The sequence below is a fragment of the Sminthopsis crassicaudata genome, chromosome 2 (assembly GCF_048593235.1).
Source record: "Sminthopsis crassicaudata isolate SCR6 chromosome 2, ASM4859323v1, whole genome shotgun sequence".
In the NCBI taxonomy this organism is placed as follows: Eukaryota; Metazoa; Chordata; class Mammalia; order Dasyuromorphia; family Dasyuridae; genus Sminthopsis; species Sminthopsis crassicaudata.
This window is the reverse complement of record NC_133618.1, coordinates 196,041,645-196,062,501: the sequence shown is the minus strand read 5'-3', so window position 1 is coordinate 196,062,501 and position 20,857 is coordinate 196,041,645. Positions and strand designations below refer to the sequence as shown.

Here is a 20,857-nt window from a genome sequence, read left to right as displayed (position 1 = left end):
TTTGCTTATCCTGACAAGGACTTATTCTGAGCCCTTCAGAGGAGCTAGCCCAGACCTTCGCAGCTAGCAAATAAACAATAAATTGAGACCAGTAGTCTCTCATGGTGACTTGAGGTCTAAGGTTACCTTAAGTCCTAGTCTGTCTTCCTGACAGCATATTATTGGGAACTCTCCTGACAAGGGCAAAATACAACTCTGTTTGGTAGACAGCTAATGTGAATGTTGGCTAAGAACTCTCAACTTCTACTGGGGGAAGGAGTAAAAGCGGAGAATGTGGCCTAGAACTGAGATTCATGCCACCTGTAGTAATCCTGTCAAGGAAAACCACTCTATTCAAGATCTACCTGGTTAAGTTTCTCCTTTGAGAGTGAGGTTGCCCCAGTTTTTTATTGGAAAAGTATCAAGCAAAAGTTGACCCTTGTTAACATAGATAAGTTGTTTGACTTCTTTTTATGTAATAATAGACCCAGTTTTGGGAGAGACTGCAATGTGATCATATTCCTCAGGCAGTTCCTGGAAACTTTTTTTTTTTTTTTTTTTTTTCCCTAAATGTGATCTAAACTAAAAAGTGAGGATTTTAATTAGAGAAAGGATTATTAAAAATTAATATTGATAATCATATGATATAGCATTATAATACATTTTCCTCAGATCCTATATAATATCTCTGTAAGTTAGTAGATAATCATCAAAGGTTGTTACAGTTAAAATTAGGTCATTATTTTGTAATCAACTTGGTGATGATAATCCTCTCTTTTCCTTGGACTGCAGACATTCAGTCCCTCCCTCTTCCCTCTACCCACTACCCAGTGTTTGAAGTCTTTCTATCTTGATAGACTCTGCCAGAGCTATCATTCTATTGACAGCCTTTGTGAATCCAGCCTTGCCTGTACATCTTGATGAGGTTTTAGTAGCAGCAGCATCATGGAGTGTTCTATTTGTGTATCCCTAGCATCTAAGATAATGCCTTGTACATAGTATGCACTTTATAGAAGTAAATTATCTTCACTTGAATCATTGGGAGAAGTATTTAGCATCTTTTCTTAAGTCAAAGACTTTGAAGGATTGCATCCATTTAAATATATAAAGTCTAGTATGTTTATCTTTTAAAAATTATTCACATTATTTTATATTCATGCCTCAGAAGTCATAAATGAGTTATAGTAATTGATTATGTTTGCACATCCAATTTCAGCAGCACAAAAACTGTAGGTACTTCTTTCATTTTGCAAATATTAAAGTCAAATAGTACTTTTCATTTTTCTTTATGGCATCTCATTGGAAAATTATCCCTTAAAATGTTGATATGTAACTTATTAATATCATATACTTATTTGTTGTTAAACTTCTCAAGCCTTTCTGAGAAATAAAGAAAAATTATTAATTAAAATCACTTTTTAAAAATATGTGAATCTGGAATTGTTGAAACATAGGAAGCTAAATTAATTTAGAATTTTTTTTTAGTTCTATAGATAAGGTGTTATATGGGTGCATTGGAATTCAAACTTTATTACAGAGATGCAATATACCACCTTAGTGTTTATAATCAACTTTCAGAATCAAGATCATTTTGAAAATACATTCAGTTGTTTTTTGTTGTTGTTGTTGTTGTTGAATTGTGAAAAAATAAAGGAGGCTAAGATTTGTTTTTAATATGGACAGAAAAGTGTGAGAATAAGACTGATAATCTCAGTGACATCAATAGGATAGCAAAAACTGTGTGAATCTGCATGGGCAAATATATACATATGTGGAGCAGCTCAAGTTTGAATGGGGAATGGGAAGAGGGATTTATCAATTAAAAAAAAAAACACATAGTACCAATTATTACTCTCTCAAAGAGGCATGCTTGCTTGATAAGTAAACACAACATAATCAAACACTAAAAGAAAATCTATAAAGTTTTTCAAATTTTGCTGAGCTACTAAGTTTTTTAAAACTCTAGAGTAATTTTTAAAAGTCTTACTTTCTTCAAGGAAATGTCTTATAAATAAAACCATATTTAACAAATCATGGTTATCTAATTGATATTGTGTTTTGAAGCAAGCTAAGGATTCCAAGGAGGTTGGGGGAGTGATGAGAAGCAACTTTATTTCATTTAGTAGGAGACTCCTCCCATGCAAAAGCACAAAAGGGACAGATGGAATGTATACATGTAATAGGTAGCAGGCCAGTTTAAATGAAATGGCATGTGCATGAAGGGAAATAATAGGAAATCATTTGAAAGTTGGATGGGCAACATATTGTGAAGGATTTTAAATGCCAGATTAAGATTTTTGAACATGAAAAAAAATTGTTTTCTGAATATTGTTTACAAGTTAAACTTTGAATAGATACTTTAAAAAAATGAACCTCTTTACCTTTATTATTTTCCATCCCAAGAAAAATCATCTTTCATTTTCTGAATATTTTATTAAATAAATAAATAAGTGAATGCATAGTAGTTCAAATTTATATACTGTTTCATATATATTCTTATTTGATTATCACAATAACCTGTAGGGTAAATAGTGTTTATTTTCCTTATTTTACAGATAATAAAGTTTAGACTCAGAGAAGTTACAACTTATCTTAGGTCACAGAGCTAATAATTGAGAGAGCCAGGAGTTGATCCCAGGTCTAGTGTTCTACACTACATTATAACCTGAAAAATGAATTAATTAATATCGCTCTAATATCATTGGTGATCAAATTATTGGGCTACTCTATATAAGGTACTATGTCAAGGGTATTATTTTACCTTAATTGAATTTAACTTTTATTTTAGATTCTCTGTTATGTTGTAATTATAGATTTTTCTTTTGAAGTTCAATCTTAACAGATTTTTATAAATCTCAGGCCCTTCATATAAATGTGCCATTTATATACTGGTAAAGTTGATGTAAGCCATATAATTCTGTTCCTTAGAAGATATATCCTTTTTTTTTTTTCCTATCTGGATATTAGCAGCATTTCCTGTGAATAACTATTTTGTCTTAAAAATGACAACAACAAAATCTCAGCATTACTGAATATTTCTCTTTAATGTTAAGAAACATAATTATGTATATCATATCTCTTACTGAATTTTCTTTACATTGCATCCAGGAAACAAACAAAAAGTATATATATATATATATGTGATTGATTGGCTCTCCACCTCAATGTTAGACTGTTCACCTTGGATGGGCACTCAGTAAAAATTGATAATAAACTTGCTTTGGGGTTTTTATTAAAATTTACCTTACAAACTCTTTTCTTTGTACCTATGGGGATAAAGTTTTAGTGGAAGCATTTGTTTTTTCCTGTGCTTCCTTTTCACCTCACACCTGGCAGCAGCCTTCTGCTTACTTGCAGTCTTTCTGCCCTCCAAACCATCCCGCCCACCGCTGCCAGATTCATCTTCCTAAAATATCCTCTTCATCATGACACTTCTTAGCTCACAAACTTATGAAAGTGCCAACTGTATCAAGTCCAAACTTTTCTTTCAGGCTTTCAAGGTTTCCTGTAAAGTGGCCCTATCCTATTCATCCAATCACTATTCCCTAATATAAAATCTCTCTACTCTGGATAATTAAGTCTATTTTACACAACACGACTTATTTCTACTTCCATATTCTTGCTCATATAATTTCTTGTGCTTGAAATATTTTGTCTACTATACTTGTAATTACCTTATTTATACTCTCCTTTTTCACAAAGACTTCCTCTTGACTATTCCAGCCTACATTAATATTTTTTTTTTCTGAACTCCTATAGTACCCACCATTTGCCCATCACAGTTGACAGTAATTGTTCTCTTCTTGTTTTATATGGTTTTGCTATTAGTTAAGTTAGATCAGTGCTTCTCCAGTTAGATTTTAAAAATATATTTAAAGTTAGTAGTTAAGCTAGATTAAAGTTCCTTCAGATAGACAAAAGCTCCTGTAGCCAAGGGCAGGAATAATTTTCCTTTACTTCTTTTGAATTCTCTAGACTTCTTAGAACAGTATTAGATGTTTTAAAACCTGTTGATTTAAGACCTTATAAGCAGCTTTCTCAGAGTAGTCTATGATGAGCTTAGGGTTTTCCCTACCTTTTGCATAATTATGAGTTTGGGAAGGAGGCAATTTTTAGTGTTTTTTTTTCCCCTTTGTTTCCATCTTTCTAATTTCCATATAGCAATAGAAAATAGACTTGCCAACATTAATGAAGGGGGAGAGGTGGGTGCTTATCAGCAATTCTTCCCAGTCCCATAAGATTAATCTCAAGCCATGGAGAAGGTAGGGCCTGCATGGCAGATCATACATGTGTAATCTCAGGGGTTAGGTCAGGAAGGTAACTTGGAGATCAGGTAAAGTTAAAATATATTGATTGCTTATGATGAGTCCATTGGGGAGACCTGAAATGAGAAAAAGAAAAAAATATATAGGTTAGACTAGGACTTCTAAGAATTGGCCTTATCATAATACCATTTCAATCTTGTGTTATATGGTGTTTAATGGCCTGACATACGCAATTAAGAGCCAAATGGAGGAGTAGGAAGACCTGGTTGCATATTCTGCCTGTGATACATACTGATTGTATGTTTGACCCTGGATAAATTACAAATTACAAATCCCTGTCTTATAGGGAAAGTGTTCTTCAGCATTGGTAGAACGAGTTTCTTCTTCATGGATTTTGTGTCTAGTGAAATGTCCAGTCCCTGTTCTTGTCCATATGAGGAGCTATATCTTAGATTTTACCTCCCCCCAATCCCTCTCATAATTTACCTTTATATACCATTTAAATCAAGGTCATACCCTTGAAATATCTCATTGAAAATTATGTAAGTGTATAGGTGATAAAAATAACACGTATTTTTGATCACACTCAAATTTTATGTAAACTTGATTTGATTAAACTTGATTTATATAAACTTGAAAGCAGACTGCTTTTGGACCAATTGGTGGTGCTATTAACCAAACCAATCTTTATATGGATGAATGCTGTATTGGAAGGAAGGTTTTGGATGGCATTTACAGAGAACTATATTACACTAACATTGAATCTCTACCGTCTTGAAAATTTTGAGAGGAATTAAAGAAAAGTCACTTCACAAAAATACCTTTTACTAATTGGAGACATACAGCCCTTTGATTGGTACAATGTAACAAGTGCTGGATTTGGAATTAGAGAACCATGCTTTAAGTCCTTGCTTTGCTGCCTTCTATCTCTATTATCTCAAGTCTTGTAACTTCTCTGAGTTCAGTTTATTTCATATGCAAAATGAGAGGATGGGATTAGATGATGTTTTGGGTCCCTTGCAGATTTGCTTAGGACCATATGAAAGAGGTGGCCTCTAGACTTGACTTTACTCCTGAATGATCAACTAAATGATAATTAGGAATATGTAGAAATTAAGGCTTTTAAGAGTCACACACATTTTCTACAATGCTAGTTATCTAAGCTACATCACCTCTCTGGAACTCAATTTCCTATAATTTTGCACACAATAAGTGCTTAATAAATATTTATTGAATAAATGAGAAGAAATGGAATGCTTATTAATAAGAGTATTTTAAAACAGTACTAAAGATATGACTAGAATATGCACTAATAGTAAAAAAAAAAACCTGAACATATTTTCAGGTAAAACCTTAAAAAAATTTTTTTTTCTCCTTCAGTATTTAATGTATGTTATTAACCAATTAGCTAATGTATCTAAAATATATTTCTGTGTAATCATAGTGCTCTGTATAATAAATGATTTTGGTTTTTGTTTTTGCTGAATTAATTGGGGTTAAGTGACTTATTCAGAGTCACACAGCTAGGAAGTGTTAAGTGTCTGAGACCATTTGAACTCAGGTCCTCCTGACTTCAGGGTTAATGCTCTATTTGATGCACCATCTACCTGTCTCTAATAAATGTTTATTTAACTAAACTAAGTTGGCTCTAAGATAGGTAGAAGAAATGGCTGACAGTTTATAAAACATTATTTTATTTATACCAAAAGAGCTATTTATAGAGTTTATTGATAGCTTTGTTTTGTCCAAACATGGACCAAATTTCTGTAGAACCCATCTACCCACTGTACATCATTATGGTCTATCCTAATGATTTATGTGGGTGTTTCACCTCAGAGTAATGCTAATGGTACAAGCAGCACTATTTTCTGCTACTACTTCATTCTTATAAACATCTTTACTCTTCCTAGATATCCTAGATCTCCTAGCTAATGAGACTTACTTAATTCTGATTCCTAAATGTGGTTTCAAAAAAAATCACTCTTAAGTCAGATTTTAGAGACCATGGGACTATTAATTACAGTAACATGGCACCTTGTAAACTTCATTCAGGTTACTATTATCCTCCAAGGACTAAGTTGGTGTGGAGAATATGAAATGATAGATACCTCTTCCTAGCATATCCCAAAATAAAAGGTTTTTAGCCTTTTTCTGATCTTGAATATATCACAAGTACCAAACTCTAGAATGAGAAGGAGCTTTACAAATGAGGAAAGGGAAGTACTTGGATTGGTGGAGGCACTTGCCCAAGATCCCATATAACTAGAATCATAGACTCAAAAATAAAAAAGATCTTTGAAGTCTTTTAGTTTCAACTTCCATATTTATACACATGATGAAATTGAAACATAAAGAAGTTATATGTTTTTTCCAGAGTAACCCAAAACTTTCCTGATTTTGTTTCCGTTATGACACCCGCCATCATTAGATCTGTTTTCCCACCTTGGCATAATCATAGCTATCGATGAAATTTCTGGGGTTCTCAGTTCAGGGTTGTAGGGCAGATTCTTTCAATTTCTATTTCAAGTCCACATGACTTTTTATATGTGCATTTTAAAATTTCTATTTCTTTATTAGTTTGACTAAATAAATTTTTGATGACAAATTTTGATGACTAAATGATAAAAAGAGAAGATGTATATTTTTTGCCTTAAAAGGTTTATACCTTAGAATATTTTGAGGAGTTCTTTTTGAGAAGGCAAAAGAGGGACCACAGTCATGAGTAGTATATTTTGTTCTTTTTTCTTTATCTATATGGTATTGACCCCTGCAGAAGTCATTAGTAATTTAATTCTTCCCAAAACTTAAGGTTCTTTTGAGCTCTATTTTCTGTCATTTTTGGCATTGTTACTTTGTTTATTCATGATATAATGTTTCTGTGGCTGAATTTATTCAGATTGTAGATGGATCACTTGCTGTTCAATAGGTAGGGAGAGTATAATTTAAAATTTTATAGCACTTCAAGATTTACAAAAAACTTTCTTGAAAATAGTACTGTTTAAGGAAATAATGAATTTTTCAATAATTTTGCAAATAAAGGAAACAGACTTAAAAAGACTAAGTAACTTGTCTGTTTATACAGGTAGTAAATGTCAAAAGAGGAGTTTGAAGCTACTTCTCCTGACTCTGTCCAGAAACCTGCCATGTATTTATAAATTGAATCTAGTTCTCTTGCCTAGGTCCTCAGCCCTTTTTGCCATACTATGATTTCTAAATTATATCCATAAGATTACATTTTAATTAGTTCTTTCAGAGACAGTGGTGATTCCCAGTCTTTTTGAAATTATAATCTAGCATTATTAGTTTGATCGGCCTCCCCTCTCATAAAAGTACTATATAGGGAGCATTTATTTTTCCGTTGGAGGTAAATGAAAACAAATGTTGATTTAAGATTATTTGAGGGGAATTTTCAGGACAGTCAGATAATTTGATACACAATGACTAAAGGGTACTATTTACTTGGAATAGGTAGATAAAAATAACTGTTGGACAGCAAAAGATGGAAAATATCTACCTCATGGGAGGAGAAGAGTATGGATTCTTTAAATAACACAATATGATTAAAATTTTCTCTATAACTTAGAGTGGGAAGTATATGTAAACCAGTTCCAAATAATCTGGAGTTAAAAAAAAATATGTGAATAAATTGGTGAGGTTAATTGATCAAAGATAGGGCAGAAACAGTAGCTCAGTTCTAAATTTATACATTTAAATCAAGGAGTGGGCCTTAAGGGTCATCTGTTTCAACTTCTTCATTTTGTGGATAACAAAATTAAGACCCATAGAGGTGAGGTGTTTTGACTAAGGCCATATGGAGTTGGGATTCAGTATATGTCATCTAGCTCCAAATTCAGTTTCCCAACAAAAAAGAGAGAAGTTGTTGTTTTTCCTTTTCTCATTTATTCAAGTGCTCTATCCTCGTGTATTTATTTCACTGATGAAGATTATGGTATCTAGGAGAAAGTTTTCCTTATACTTCTTTGAAACAGATGTAGACCACATAGTCACTGTTCCAATGAGTTCTAATCAACTTCCATAGGAAGTACTTTGAGATCTTCAGAATAAAGGGAGAGGAAAACAGAATTTAAAATAACATTTTATTGACTAAATTATATTATTCCTTTTATTCTCAAGATGTTAGTGTGTACTTTAATGGCTCTGCCCTTGTCTTTATGTAAGGCCAGATGTTTGAATTTTTTATCTTTCAAGTTTTAGCAGATCATCTCTATTCATATACTTGCACATGATTCCTGTTTAATAGAGATCTATTAATAGGCTTTTTGTTTTATTTTCCTATGTGCTCAATTTTATAGTTTTCCAAAGAAGGTTTAAACATGTGAGCCTTTTAAAGGAAAACGATAAAAACGCTTCTAAATTATTATTAGTATTTTTTTTGTATTTTTATACTTTAGTCTTAGTTCAATGATTTGAATTTGCTTTTTTCATTTTTATTCTTTTTGAAATATTGTCCAAATGCCAAGCTGTCCAGTTCTACAGCATTAGAAGGGAAAGGTCAGTTGAAGTTTACTTCTGGTAGATGGAGCCCACATCACAACTGCACCCAAGTTGCAACAGCCAATGATACTGCCATCCGGGGTTGGGATACTCGAAATATGAGGTAAGTGAAACACTAATACACCTTATTTAATATGAAGCTTCAGCTGACCAGAATCCAAGTTCTTTCTTTTTCTTCCCTTTCTCTTAATCAATTCAGGAAACTTTTTTTAAGCACTATTATGTGGTTTCTGGGAACTATCATTCTGCTAAGGGAAAGTGAGAATTACAATTATTATATAAATAAATCTGATATGAAGTTGAATGTGAAAAGATCTAGATAGAGGTCTGAACCATTCCCCCTGAGAGAGCTGAGGAAAGATTAATTTCAGCTGGATTGATCAGGAAAGACTTTTGGGGGAGGTGACACCTGAGCTAACCCTTGAAAGGGATTTTAATATGTAGTTACAAAGAAAGAAAGGATTTCAGGCACAGGGAACTACTCAGATGCAGAAAGGCAGGAAACAGCAGGAGAAGATAAAGGAATAATAGCTAACTATTAATCAATCTAGTTAGACTGAAACATATATAATGACTGAAGGGAAGTAATATGAAACAAGGCTGGAAAGGTAAGTGGGAATCAGATACTGATGGGTCTTAAATGTCAAGCGAAGGAGTTCATATTTTATCCCAGAGGCAGCAGAGGGGGATTTTGGATCCAAATGGATTTTGGAGGTTGGAGGACAGCTAACATGGTGTGTCTGTCTTTGTATCATGTTTGTAGTACAATTTTTATTTTCGTTTTGAGTGCAGCTGGATTCTGTTATCTGAATCAGTTGTTAAATGTTGATCAAATGTTAAATGTTAAATGTTCTTTAATAGCAGTTATTTATAACAAAAATCATTGTTTATATGAAGATTTCAGATTTATGTGGAAGTAGTGACTATAGAGTGGTTTTTGTATATATGATGAAGTATTACAACTTAATATAATTACAATTCCTCAGGAAATATTTAATTGTTTCTTTTTAAAAATATGTAATCACTGTACCTTTAAGATATACACCTACTGGCTAATCAAGGTTTGTCATTTAGGTAATTGTACCCAACAACCAACAGTTCCAACAGAACAAATAAGAGGCAGTTTTTTTCTGCTCTGGTTGTGATTTTGATAAGCAAAGGAGTGATGTTGTGCATATTTGTTGTCATGGCAACAGAAGCCTGTGCAAGCTTTTTTAAGATACAGTTTATCCCCTCAGCACACCGTAATTTATCACTAAACCAAGAAGACGGATGTCTTGTAATAACTTTTGTTGCCTTTAAGGGGGGGACAACTTTAAATTTAGTTCTATGACTCCCTCTGCAAGCTCAGGGTATAGCAATCAATTGCTGTTTTCCAAGCATGTGCATATCTATAAAAGGGGCTTATTTAGTTCCATAAACAGAAGCTGAAAGCCATAGAGTTCAAAGATGATAAATACACTGATTGAAAACCATTCCTCAGTGTTCTCTTTCTATCCTTTTTAATTCCATTGTTCTATGAAAGGATATTCAGTATTTTAGTATCTAAAGACTGGAGGTCCTTAGAATAATATTTATAAAGCCTAGAATATGTGAATGAATCTTTGAATTCTAGAATCTTAAGTATTTAATCCATTTTTCATTATATTATCTCTTTGTTGAATTATCAGTGGGAAGTGAGCAAACGATGGGAGCAGCAATTATTTCTAATTGGACATTTCATTTTTTTTTCCATAGGAATAGTCCTAATCAGAAAACTTTCTTCATATTTCTAGCACTAAATTTACATTTCTTATTCAAAAACAGCTTTGTGCCTAGCACAGTGTTGACATGAAGTAGGCTAGTTAATATTTTATGGAAAAAATGTTGGAAACATTTGCCTAATCTATTTTTGTCAGTATTTATTTAATTATGTTGATCTATTGCACTTGAAAGGTTTTAGGTTTGAGATTTCCTATTTTGTGAAAGAATTTAGAAAACTGGAAAGAGTCCAGGGGAGAACAATGAAACTGATTTAAGGCCAGAAAGACAACGTAGGAGAGAAGTTGAAAGGGTTTTAAGTTTATCTACCTTGGAGAATAGAGGACTAGAAGGTGACTTAATAATGGTCTTCAAATATGTGAAAGATAATTACAAGGAACGAAGTTGCCCAGCTGTTCACCATGTCTACTGATGCAACAACAAGAAGAAATTAAACTGCAGAAGAAAGGATTAAGTTTAACACCTCAGGATAAAAATGTGATGTATAAGATAATGTTATGAATAGCAAGGCAAGCTTTATTGGATAGTGGGTCAAAAAAAAACAACATCAGATATTCCAGTCTCTCCTCTAGTTTCTTCCCACCTCACTAGATAGCCCCAAACTGAACATATTCCCCCTGCAGCCAATTATTAAAAGTTGGAAGTCAATTTACAGGAGTATATTTTTGATTAACTATGATAAAAAGTAGGATATACTGGATAAAATGGATAAAAATAGGAACTGAGAAAGGAAAAGAAGCCTCTAACAAACATTTACTTTTCCTTTATTCCTCTTACCTCTTGTCCTATTTTTCTTCTGTTTCCTATCTCCTTTCCTAACCCAAAGGAAGGTTTGATTTATCCAAACCTTCTTTTTCCTCTCATGGGCGCCTCTCACAAAACTTTTAAGCAACAGTCTCAGCCTGCTCTTCTACATCATTATCAATCTTTTTCAATCAGAATACTTTGACTCTTTAGGGTACTCAGTTTGTTTTCATAGCAAAAGTCTGAAAATTATGTAAACTCTAAAGGCAGCCCTGAAGGTCATTAATTTATTGCTAATTCTTATTTTCACTTAGATGAAAGTTGATGCTTGCCTGAATTCACTATTTTATTTGTTGTTATTTGTAACAAACCCCTCAAAGGGGAAAAAAAGGGTTTTGAAAGAGTTGGAAATGCCAATTGAGATTTCCCCAAACTTATTCCTAACATTTCAGCAATGGAGCCACAAACTCTTAATTCCTAGGGAGTAAACAGGTTACTGGGAAACCAATTTGTTCTTAAAGAGCATGATTATTTTTCCTAATCAATTTATTTTTATATGCTGTTATGTTTTATTGTTTCCTAGCCAGATATATTGCATAGAGAATGCCCATGGACAGCTGGTACGGGACCTTGACTTTAATCCCAATAAACAGTACTACTTGGCTAGTTGTGGAGATGATTGCAAGGTGAAGTTTTGGGACACTAGAAACGTTGGTGAACCTGTGAAGACACTCGATGAGCATTCCCATTGGTAATATGAATTTTTTATATGCTGATTTAGGAGTATATAAAGTATATATTGGTTATTTTGATAATTTTTGATAATTACTTTTTACCTTTTTTATGGTTGGAAACAAGGGAAGCCCAGAGAGGTCACATAACTCCTTAAAATCATGTAGCAAGAAATATGTGGAGCTAAGTTTCAAACCAAGTTTTAATGATTCCACTTTCCTAAGTTTCTTTGCTTTTTTTTTTTTTTAATAACTCCTGGTGAAGTTATAAAGTGTTTTGACATTGACCTCTTAGGAACTGAACAAATCAACTGGGTCTGTTAAGAAGATAAAAAGCACACCGGATTTTGGAACTAAAGCACCTAAATTCAAAACTTATTTGATTCTCTTGTTTACTTCTTGTGTGATTATCATTTTAAGTCTCTGGCCTTCAGTTGAGTAAATGCTAATTGACTCTATTTCCCATTTGTAGGATGAAGAGATTTTTGATAACAATCTCTTAGATCCCTTCCAGCACTAAATCAGTCATCTTATGTAATCATATTGATCATGATTATAACAGCAGCTATACATTTAAAAACACTTTCAGACTGTGTGTATAATCTGTTGACATCTTTTGGGGAGCACTTTCCAGTCTTCTGACTCTCAGAAAGGATCCACAGAGTCAAAATAGTGTGTTTTTCTAGTATATTTGTATTAAATAGTCAACCTCCACCTATGTGATTTCTATTACCTTCTATAGGGTATGGAATGTGCGTTACAACCACTCTCATGACCAGCTGATCCTCACAGGAAGCAGTGATAGCAGAGTCATTCTTTCAAACATGGTATCAATTTCTTCAGAGCCCTTTGGTCATTTGGTAGATGAAGATGATCTTAGTGACCAGGAAGACCACCACCAGGAAGAAAAGTAAGAATGACTTTCCATTCAATTATTTTGTTTAGGGGGGAAAAATAACTTTTTCAAATGTTGTTTATTATTTTTTTATTGTGTATAATCTGCTGTTCTAGGTGCTTTAAAAAAAAAGAAACTTTCAGTTATGTACAGTAGTTGCATTTGAAATCCCCCTTCTTCACAAAGGTTTCATTTCTAAACTAAGGTAGAACAGTGATCTGATTACTGATGCCTTAAGCTAGGCGTCACCCAGCAGAGAAGAGAGCTCCACTTTTTGTCAATTTCATTTCTTATGATTGCTCTCTCAGGAACAAATTTAAACTCCAATAAAAAAATGGCATGTGATTACTTCAGAACTGTCACCACTTAGTCTTTTATACACTATAATTTATAGTCATTAATTCAACAAGTTTTTATTGTCAGGATGATGTGCTAGGTATTGTGTCAAGTACTTAGGACAAAGTTAAAAAAAAAAATCTCTGCCCTCAAGAAACTTACATTCTAGTGGAAGAAAGCAACTAGTAACTAGATAAGTAAATAAAAAATAATATGAGATCTAGGGGAAGGATCATAACTCAATATATGTAAGATATTCCTATGAGATAAGACCTCTTTTCCTATTCCCACCTCAATTGTTAGGATCCTTCCCTTAGGCCTAATATTGCTTTGTATTCCTTAAGGATTTTGCACTTGCTATGCCAATTTCTGTCCCAATGAATTTCAGTGTCTTAATTGGCTGCTTATAATGGTAAATATAGTAAATAATAATGAATATCATTATATTATAAAAACCTTGATTTTTCTAGTATTTATACATTTTAGAGTCTCTTTACATTCATCATAGCATTGAATCCCTACAATATCCCCATTTGAGATAGATAATTGTTCCTAATTTATAGACAAAACAGGGGATATTGAAATATCTTCTTAGGGACTTGCTCAAGGGTCACAGTCTACTATTAACTAGTCTTCTGTGTCTAGTGCTGTCTAATTCTAACTCTTTGTCTAACTAGCAGTCTTTTAACTGCACTGATCTGGGCCACACAGTACTAATAATGGAGATCCATTGCTGTTCTGTTCTGTGAACATGTCTGTGAACATGTCCTTCTTGCTGTCACAAGAGTCAACATTAAAAGAAAACATCACTCATTTGCCTTTCAGTACCTGCAGCAACTCTTTCCCATTTCTGAATGTATTTAAGGACTTATCTCAAAGAATTCAGATTCTTGTGATTTCAAAGAGCCCTTAATGTTTGCTGTGTAGTAATTTGTGGAAAAGAGCCTAATTGAACTGAATAGGTTAGTCTCTAAAGTTTGAGATAGCTTTATCATATCACTCATATATCTGTATTCTTCCAATGCCTATTTTTGTGTGTTGTTTACAGTTGTTTTGTGGGAAAATTTCTATGTATTTGGGGTTTTCTCTACAACTATAATTTACCAAGTATATCGTTAGAATGAGGAGATTACTCTATTTTCTATATAGTTTTCACATTCAGACACTTGGAAATACAAATCCCTCAAAGAATAATATTTAACCACAATCACAGTGGTTACAGTCTAACAATATATCCTTATAAAGTCTAGATGTTGTTTATTTTATGGTCAACTGTACTTCATATGTTTAAGGAGATGTTTTTCACTGATTCTGATGTGAAATCCTTATTAGAAGAGAAACCTGATCATTCCCTTAATTGGAACCTCTGTGAATAGTTGTACTGGCCCATTTCCATACAGGTAATCTGCAGTGGAGCTGTTCTCTGGGATAGATGAAGCATTTGTTGCTTGTCAGTTGCTCCCAAACAGGAAGAGACTAAAATGTGTTTGTCCTGATAATTTCCCAGTTGTTTGGGGGATAATTTTTCATTTAATTTGCTTACATATCTTATTTAATTCAGAAAGTAACAAGCACTCAATTCATAAGCATTTTCTAATTCATTTGGAGTAGTAAACTTTCAATTGATGAGCCATATCCTCTAGTTATGGAATTTTGAAATACATGAATTACAGACCTATTATGTGGAAAATCCTGTGCTCAGTGCTGTAAAGCAACAACAACAACAAAAAAGGATGTACCTGTAAGAAGTTAATTCACCTGTGAGTAGAATTAAGACCACTTAACAAATAATATATAAGTAAAAATTAAAATACAAACTATATCAGTGCTTAAAGTACTGAGGAAAATGAAGTGATATGGGTGCATATAGAGAGTTTCCTGGACAGTTATTTTTTTGACCCAGGCTTCAAAGAAATAATGGAGGGACCATCCAGTGATATTGCAGAGCTCTAAATTTGGAAACAAGTTACATTATCTCTTCAAATGTAGGAAAAGGGTAATCTCCCAGGTTTCATATTTCTATGAGCCTTACAAAAATTATTGGAAATGCTTCCAGGTGCAAAGAACAGTGCTGCCAGGTGCAAAGAACAAAGAAATATAAACTCAGTTAATACACTATCACAATTACCTTAAGTACCTATTTTGTTCTTGGGCTTTAGGGAACTAGAAATTTTTTGCTTTGCTATATATCATGCTATTTATGCTAAATAAAAGATCTAAGAGATTAATTATATTTTTCAAAATATAGCTAATAAATAAAAATTTGTTATTGTTTAGTCATTTCAGTTGTATCTTACTCTGTGATTTCATCTTGGCAAAGGTACTAGAGTAGTTTGCTATTTCTTTTTCCAGTTCTTTTATAGGTGAGGAATGGAGGCAAACAGGGTTAAGTGACTTACCTAACTAATAAGACACAGCTAATAAATGTCTGAGGCTAGATTTAAACTCAGGAGGAGGAGTCTTCTTTAAATCAGTCCTAGTACTCTCTCCACTGTGCCATCTATTTTCCTAAATAAAAATATTTTTTCCAAAAATAGTAAAGCTAAATTAAATATCTGTAACTATCATTTATTAATACTTGATTCATTCTGTATTGTTCATGTCCTTTCCAAAATGAGGCTTCCAGAACTGAGCACAATACTGATATGGCCTAATTGGGGAAATAGAATGCTGTAGACCAAGTACCTTCCTTTTTATAGACACTCTGCTTATATATGTGGCTCTAAGAAGCATTAGTATCCAGTTTGGTCTGCTGTCTACTTATGTTGAACTTGTTAAGACACTAAAATTCATAAATTCTCTTTACCTAAACGGCTGGGATGACATCCATTTTGTATTGTTAATTTTTTAACTCAAAGTTAAGGGTTTTCATTTATCCCTTTGGAAAAATCCTGCCCTGTCATACCCCAGCCTTGAATTACTCCCACTATCCTTTGCTCCTACTCACATTCTTCACAATGGAGCTGGTGAAAATAAAGAAACCATGCTGACTTGGCCCACTAGCAGAAACTGTGCTGCCTAGTCCACCACAAATTTGTTACATAATTCCAAATGGGCTCTCCCTGCAGAATAGTAATCCTTTCATACTTCTTAATGGATTCACTTTCTCATCAATCACAAGTGGTTTTTCATTTTTCCTCTAACTTTCTATATCTCCTCCACCCTGTACCTTCTTAGTTGATATCTTTGTCTCATATTTTGTTGAACAATTAGAATCATTCATCAAGAGTTATCCATTCTCCCTGTTTCTTCAATTCATGTAGCTGATTGCTTTCTATCACTAGTTCTTCCTTCATTCCCAGATCACATGAAGAGCTAACCCTTCTCTTTGCCAAGGCAGACTACTTTACCTGCCCAAGTGATCCCATTCTGTCCTATCCCATCTTTTCTCCTCTTTCATCTCAGCTTTTCATCTTCAATTTCTTCCTGTCTACAAATATACCCATTTTTCCTTCATCCTCAAAAACAATCATTTGACCCATCCATCCCCTCTCATTATTATTATTATCCCTTATTTCTTTTGCCTTTTATGCTGTTTACAATAGTTGCCTCCCCTCCTGTAACTTTTACTCTCTTGTAAACTCTATACGTTTTGGCTTCCATCCTCACCATTGAATTGAAATCGCTCTCTACAGAGTTACCAAATATGTCTTTAAGTGTTAAATTCATTCTTGTTCCTCGCTGCAGCCTTTAACACTGCCAGTCACCTTTTTTACCTTGATTTTTTTTATGTCATGATTTTTAATGGTTTTCTCCGATATATATGACTCTTTCTCAGTTTCCTTTGCTACACCTTCATTCAGGGTATGTACACAAACTGTAAGTATACATGGAGAATCCCTTCTTTTTCCTCATCTATATTATTTCACTTAATCTAATTTGCTTTTAGGGGTTCAGCTATTCTCTTTTTAGTTTGTTTTTGAAGTTTATAATATTAAAAGAACTTGTTGGTTGGCTTTTCTGCCTTAAGTGTCTCTCTCTATCCCAACTATCCTTCACTTATCTGTTAACTGATTTTCCTGAAACACAGATCAGGCCATTTCACACATACCATGCCCCTTCCTGCATTTGGTAAATTCCAACAGGTATCTTGGTAGAGGATCAAATATAAAATACTTTTTGGCTTTTAAAACCTTTCATAACTTGGCCTCATGCTATGCTTCCATTTTTCTTATAGCTCACAATCTCCCTCCCAACATACATTTTGATCTTCTGATGCTGATATCTTTTCTGTTTCTTGCACAAGGCACTCCATTTCTAGGTTCTAATCCAATTTATTGGCTATCTCCCATGCCTGAATTCTCTTCTTCCTTATCTCTTCCTTCTCAAATCCCTGGCTTCCTTTAGGGCTCAGTTAAATTCCACCTTCTGCAAGAAGCTGTTCCTAGCCCTCTTTCTTAATGCCTTCCCTCTGATATTATTCATAATTTAACTGGTATATATTTTATTTGTACATAGCTTTTTGCATGTTGTCTCTCACATTAGCCTATTGACTTCTTAAAAGCAAAAACTATTTTCGTGTGTGTGTGTGTGTGTGTGTGTGTGTGTGTGTGTGTGTATCCATCCCTAGCACTTAGTATAGTGCCTGTCACATAGTAGGTACTTAAGTGTTTTTTGACTAGCTAAATTCTATACTTTTTATGATATATAGCCCATATAGAAGTTTTAAGTACTCTATAAATGCTTATTGAAAAGAATTTTAAGTGATTTTTTTTTTTTTTTTTTTTACAAATTCTATTACCTCATAATGCCTTCCTCTTCTCTAATTTATAAAAGATTCTTCCTTACAGCAATAAAATTTAAGATTCTATACCATAGTAAGAAAAATGCTTGGAGCCTACTCACATGGTAAGCATTTTGTTTATAGGTAGATATGACAGACATAATGTAGAAGTCACTATAATGTATTGGAGTCAGATTTTGGATTCTAATTCTAGTTCTGCCACTTCCTTTGGCAAACTTCTCTTAGCCTTTCTGGCCTCCCTAACCATCTTCACTTGCATAATTTGACCATTTTGCTAAAAAGATCTTACTTTCTTTTGGGAAAACAATGTGGACACATCTAGGTAAATACAAAGTAAATAAAAGGTAATTTGAGAGCACAAGCAGTATCAGCTTTGGGGGGTGCAGGAAAGACTTCATGTAGAAGATGGTCTTCGAGTAGAGCTTTGAAGAAAATTAGGGATTCTAAGAGGTAGAGGTGAGCAGAGAATACATTTAAAACATAAGAAACACTCCAGGCAAAGGCACAGAGACAGAAGTGAAGACAAGAATAAATAGGGTTTGTTTGTTTGTTTGTTTGTTTTGTTTTTTGAGTTTGGGGAATAAGAAGAGAAATAGAGGGTGGTAATTTGAAGAGGATGATAGGTTTTAGATTTTAAGGTTGGGAGAGACTTGGGCATTATTTGTAGACTGTAGTAAATGAACCAGGAGATAGGGAGAGACAGAAAATTAGAAAGAAGGATTATTGCAAGGGCAATCAGCCAGAAGAAACAAAAGGAAATGGAATGAAAGGCTTAAGTAAAGAAGTTAGCCATGGTGTAAAGGGCTAACTCCTGAGCAGAAAATGGAGGAAAGAACAAGAGAAGATGTTAAAGGTTTATGAAACAGAAAGTATAAACAGAATGGTCTCTATTTCCTTAATAAAATAGGAGGTGAAGTCCTTAGCAGAGAGGGGCAGGGAAGGAGGGAATATGGGAGTCTTGAAGAAAAAAAAATCTTTGAAATAATAAAATGATGGGTTTGAACCAGATATCCAAAGGTCTTCTACTTATAGCATTTTATTATTTTAAAGGTGAAATCAGGTACAGTTAATCCTTTTCTTGTCTTGCATTTTCTCATGAATGAAGGAATTATCTCTTGATTGTCCTAAAGTCCAACATAAAATAAATAGCACCTGTGTCATGATGATTCCATCAACATAAGATGGCATTATCAAAAATGAAGCAGGATTTGCCTCACTTCACAGTCACAGCTTCAATGTGTCCTTACATCTCTTCCATACAGCCTCCTTCAGAAGCCAGCACTGGAATGTTTGGGTATGGTAGGCACATCCTTTCTCTGGTTTGTTGTATACCATCATTTTTTTTCTGTCTTTGATTCTAGGAGCAAAGAACCACTGCCTGACAGCGTTATTGCCACCTATGAAGAGCATGAAGACAGTGTGTATGCAGTGGAGTGGTCCTCGGCGGACCCCTGGCTTTTTGCTTCTTTAAGTTATGATGGAAGACTTGTTATTAACAGGGTTCCCAGGGCTCTTAAATATCACATATTACTTTAATCTGTTTGGATGTCATTCCCAATTCATCCTCTTGGCATATTCGTGAGAATTTGCAGCAGTTTGGAGGTAATTAGTTTTCCAAAGAGTTCCTACTCTAGGACAACCCATATCGCCTTCTTTTAATGCAAGCATTTATAAATAATAATAAAGTCTTCCACCAACTAACTATAGAAACTGACACATGTAAAAAGGTTTTCTCCTTTATTGAAAGTAGAAAATGACGTCTTTGGAAAAGTTCACTGAAAATATGGGGAGTGGGAAGTGTCTTCCTATCCTATTTCAATTTAGGAAAAGAGTTCCTATTTAATCACTGCTGTTTGTTTTTTGTTTGTTTCAAAAGATAATGTAAGGTTCATGAAGATAAGGAATTTTTTTTATTCCTATTTCTATACCAGTAACCATGTTTCTCTCTTGAATAATCATCATCATCATAATAAACAACGTCATGTTCCATGAATTTTTCTGGTTTCTTCTTTAATGAATGGCTTATTTAGCCACTGTAAAGAATCTGCATGTTGTTTTTCTTTCCCAATACAGAAAAAGAAGGGTACATGAATAAATGTAAGGAAGCCTCTTTTCTTCTGACTCCCCAAAGCTAACATTGAAAACTGTCCCAAAGAGGGCTGTTTATCACTGAATAACCTTACAGATTGAGGCATACGTGATCACCATATCATCAAATATTCTATGAGCTGACTTCTGCTCTCATTATTGTGCCAAGGAGTGTGGTATTTGCCATAGTGAGCTTCAGGAGCCTCAAGAAGTGTCCCGTAATGAAGATTGTATTTTTACTTTTTACCAAATTTTGTTCTTCACCTATATCCCTGTTCTAATTTGTATGTATTATTCTCCATTATGTACCACAGTCTTTATGTTGCTCATATAGTAAATATGTTTCCTTTATCATTCTAGAAAATAAAAGAATATATTCCTTTTTTAGTTAGCTGGGTATCCCTATACAATGATTGCTCTTATCTCAATATACCTTGTTAACCAGATTCTGGTCTTGAAACCTGTCTGGTCATTCATTTTCCTTCCTTTGGCTCAGTTGGACAACTCCATGGCATGTTTTTTTGTCCTAAACTGTCAAATAAGGAGGTAGCTCCAAGGTGCTGCTTCTGACCTTGACAAGTCACCTTGGGCAAGTCAAATAATTTTTATGAACTTTTATTTCCTCAACTTAAAAATGGTGGAAGAACTGGAGAAAATGACCCTCAATGTCCCCAATAGCTTGAATCATCATATATATAAACAGGCCATAATTTGCAAAATTAAAAAAAGAATGTAAGAGAAATCTCTGAGTGATTTCCAAAGTTATTCCTGTAGCATTTGCTCTGGGATTTGCTAACTG

The 20,857-nt window shown here is 33.7% G+C and overlaps 1 protein-coding gene across 4 annotated transcripts in view; it reads left to right on the top strand.

Annotated features, from left to right (window-relative positions):
- EIPR1 (EARP complex and GARP complex interacting protein 1) overlaps positions 1-19,960 on the top strand; it is a 206,300-nt gene extending 186,340 nt beyond the window's left edge. For all 4 annotated transcript variants that reach the window (XM_074288043.1, XM_074288046.1, XM_074288044.1 and 1 more), the window contains 4 exons: positions 8,726-8,862; positions 11,848-12,015; positions 12,738-12,905; positions 19,332-19,960. In XM_074288043.1, coding sequence (XP_074144144.1) covers positions 8,726-8,862; positions 11,848-12,015; positions 12,738-12,905; positions 19,332-19,506 — 648 coding nt within the window. In that variant the 3' untranslated portion in view covers positions 19,507-19,960. The remainder of the gene's footprint in view (positions 1-8,725; positions 8,863-11,847; positions 12,016-12,737; positions 12,906-19,331) is intronic.
- Positions 19,961-20,857: the final 897 nt, after the last annotated feature.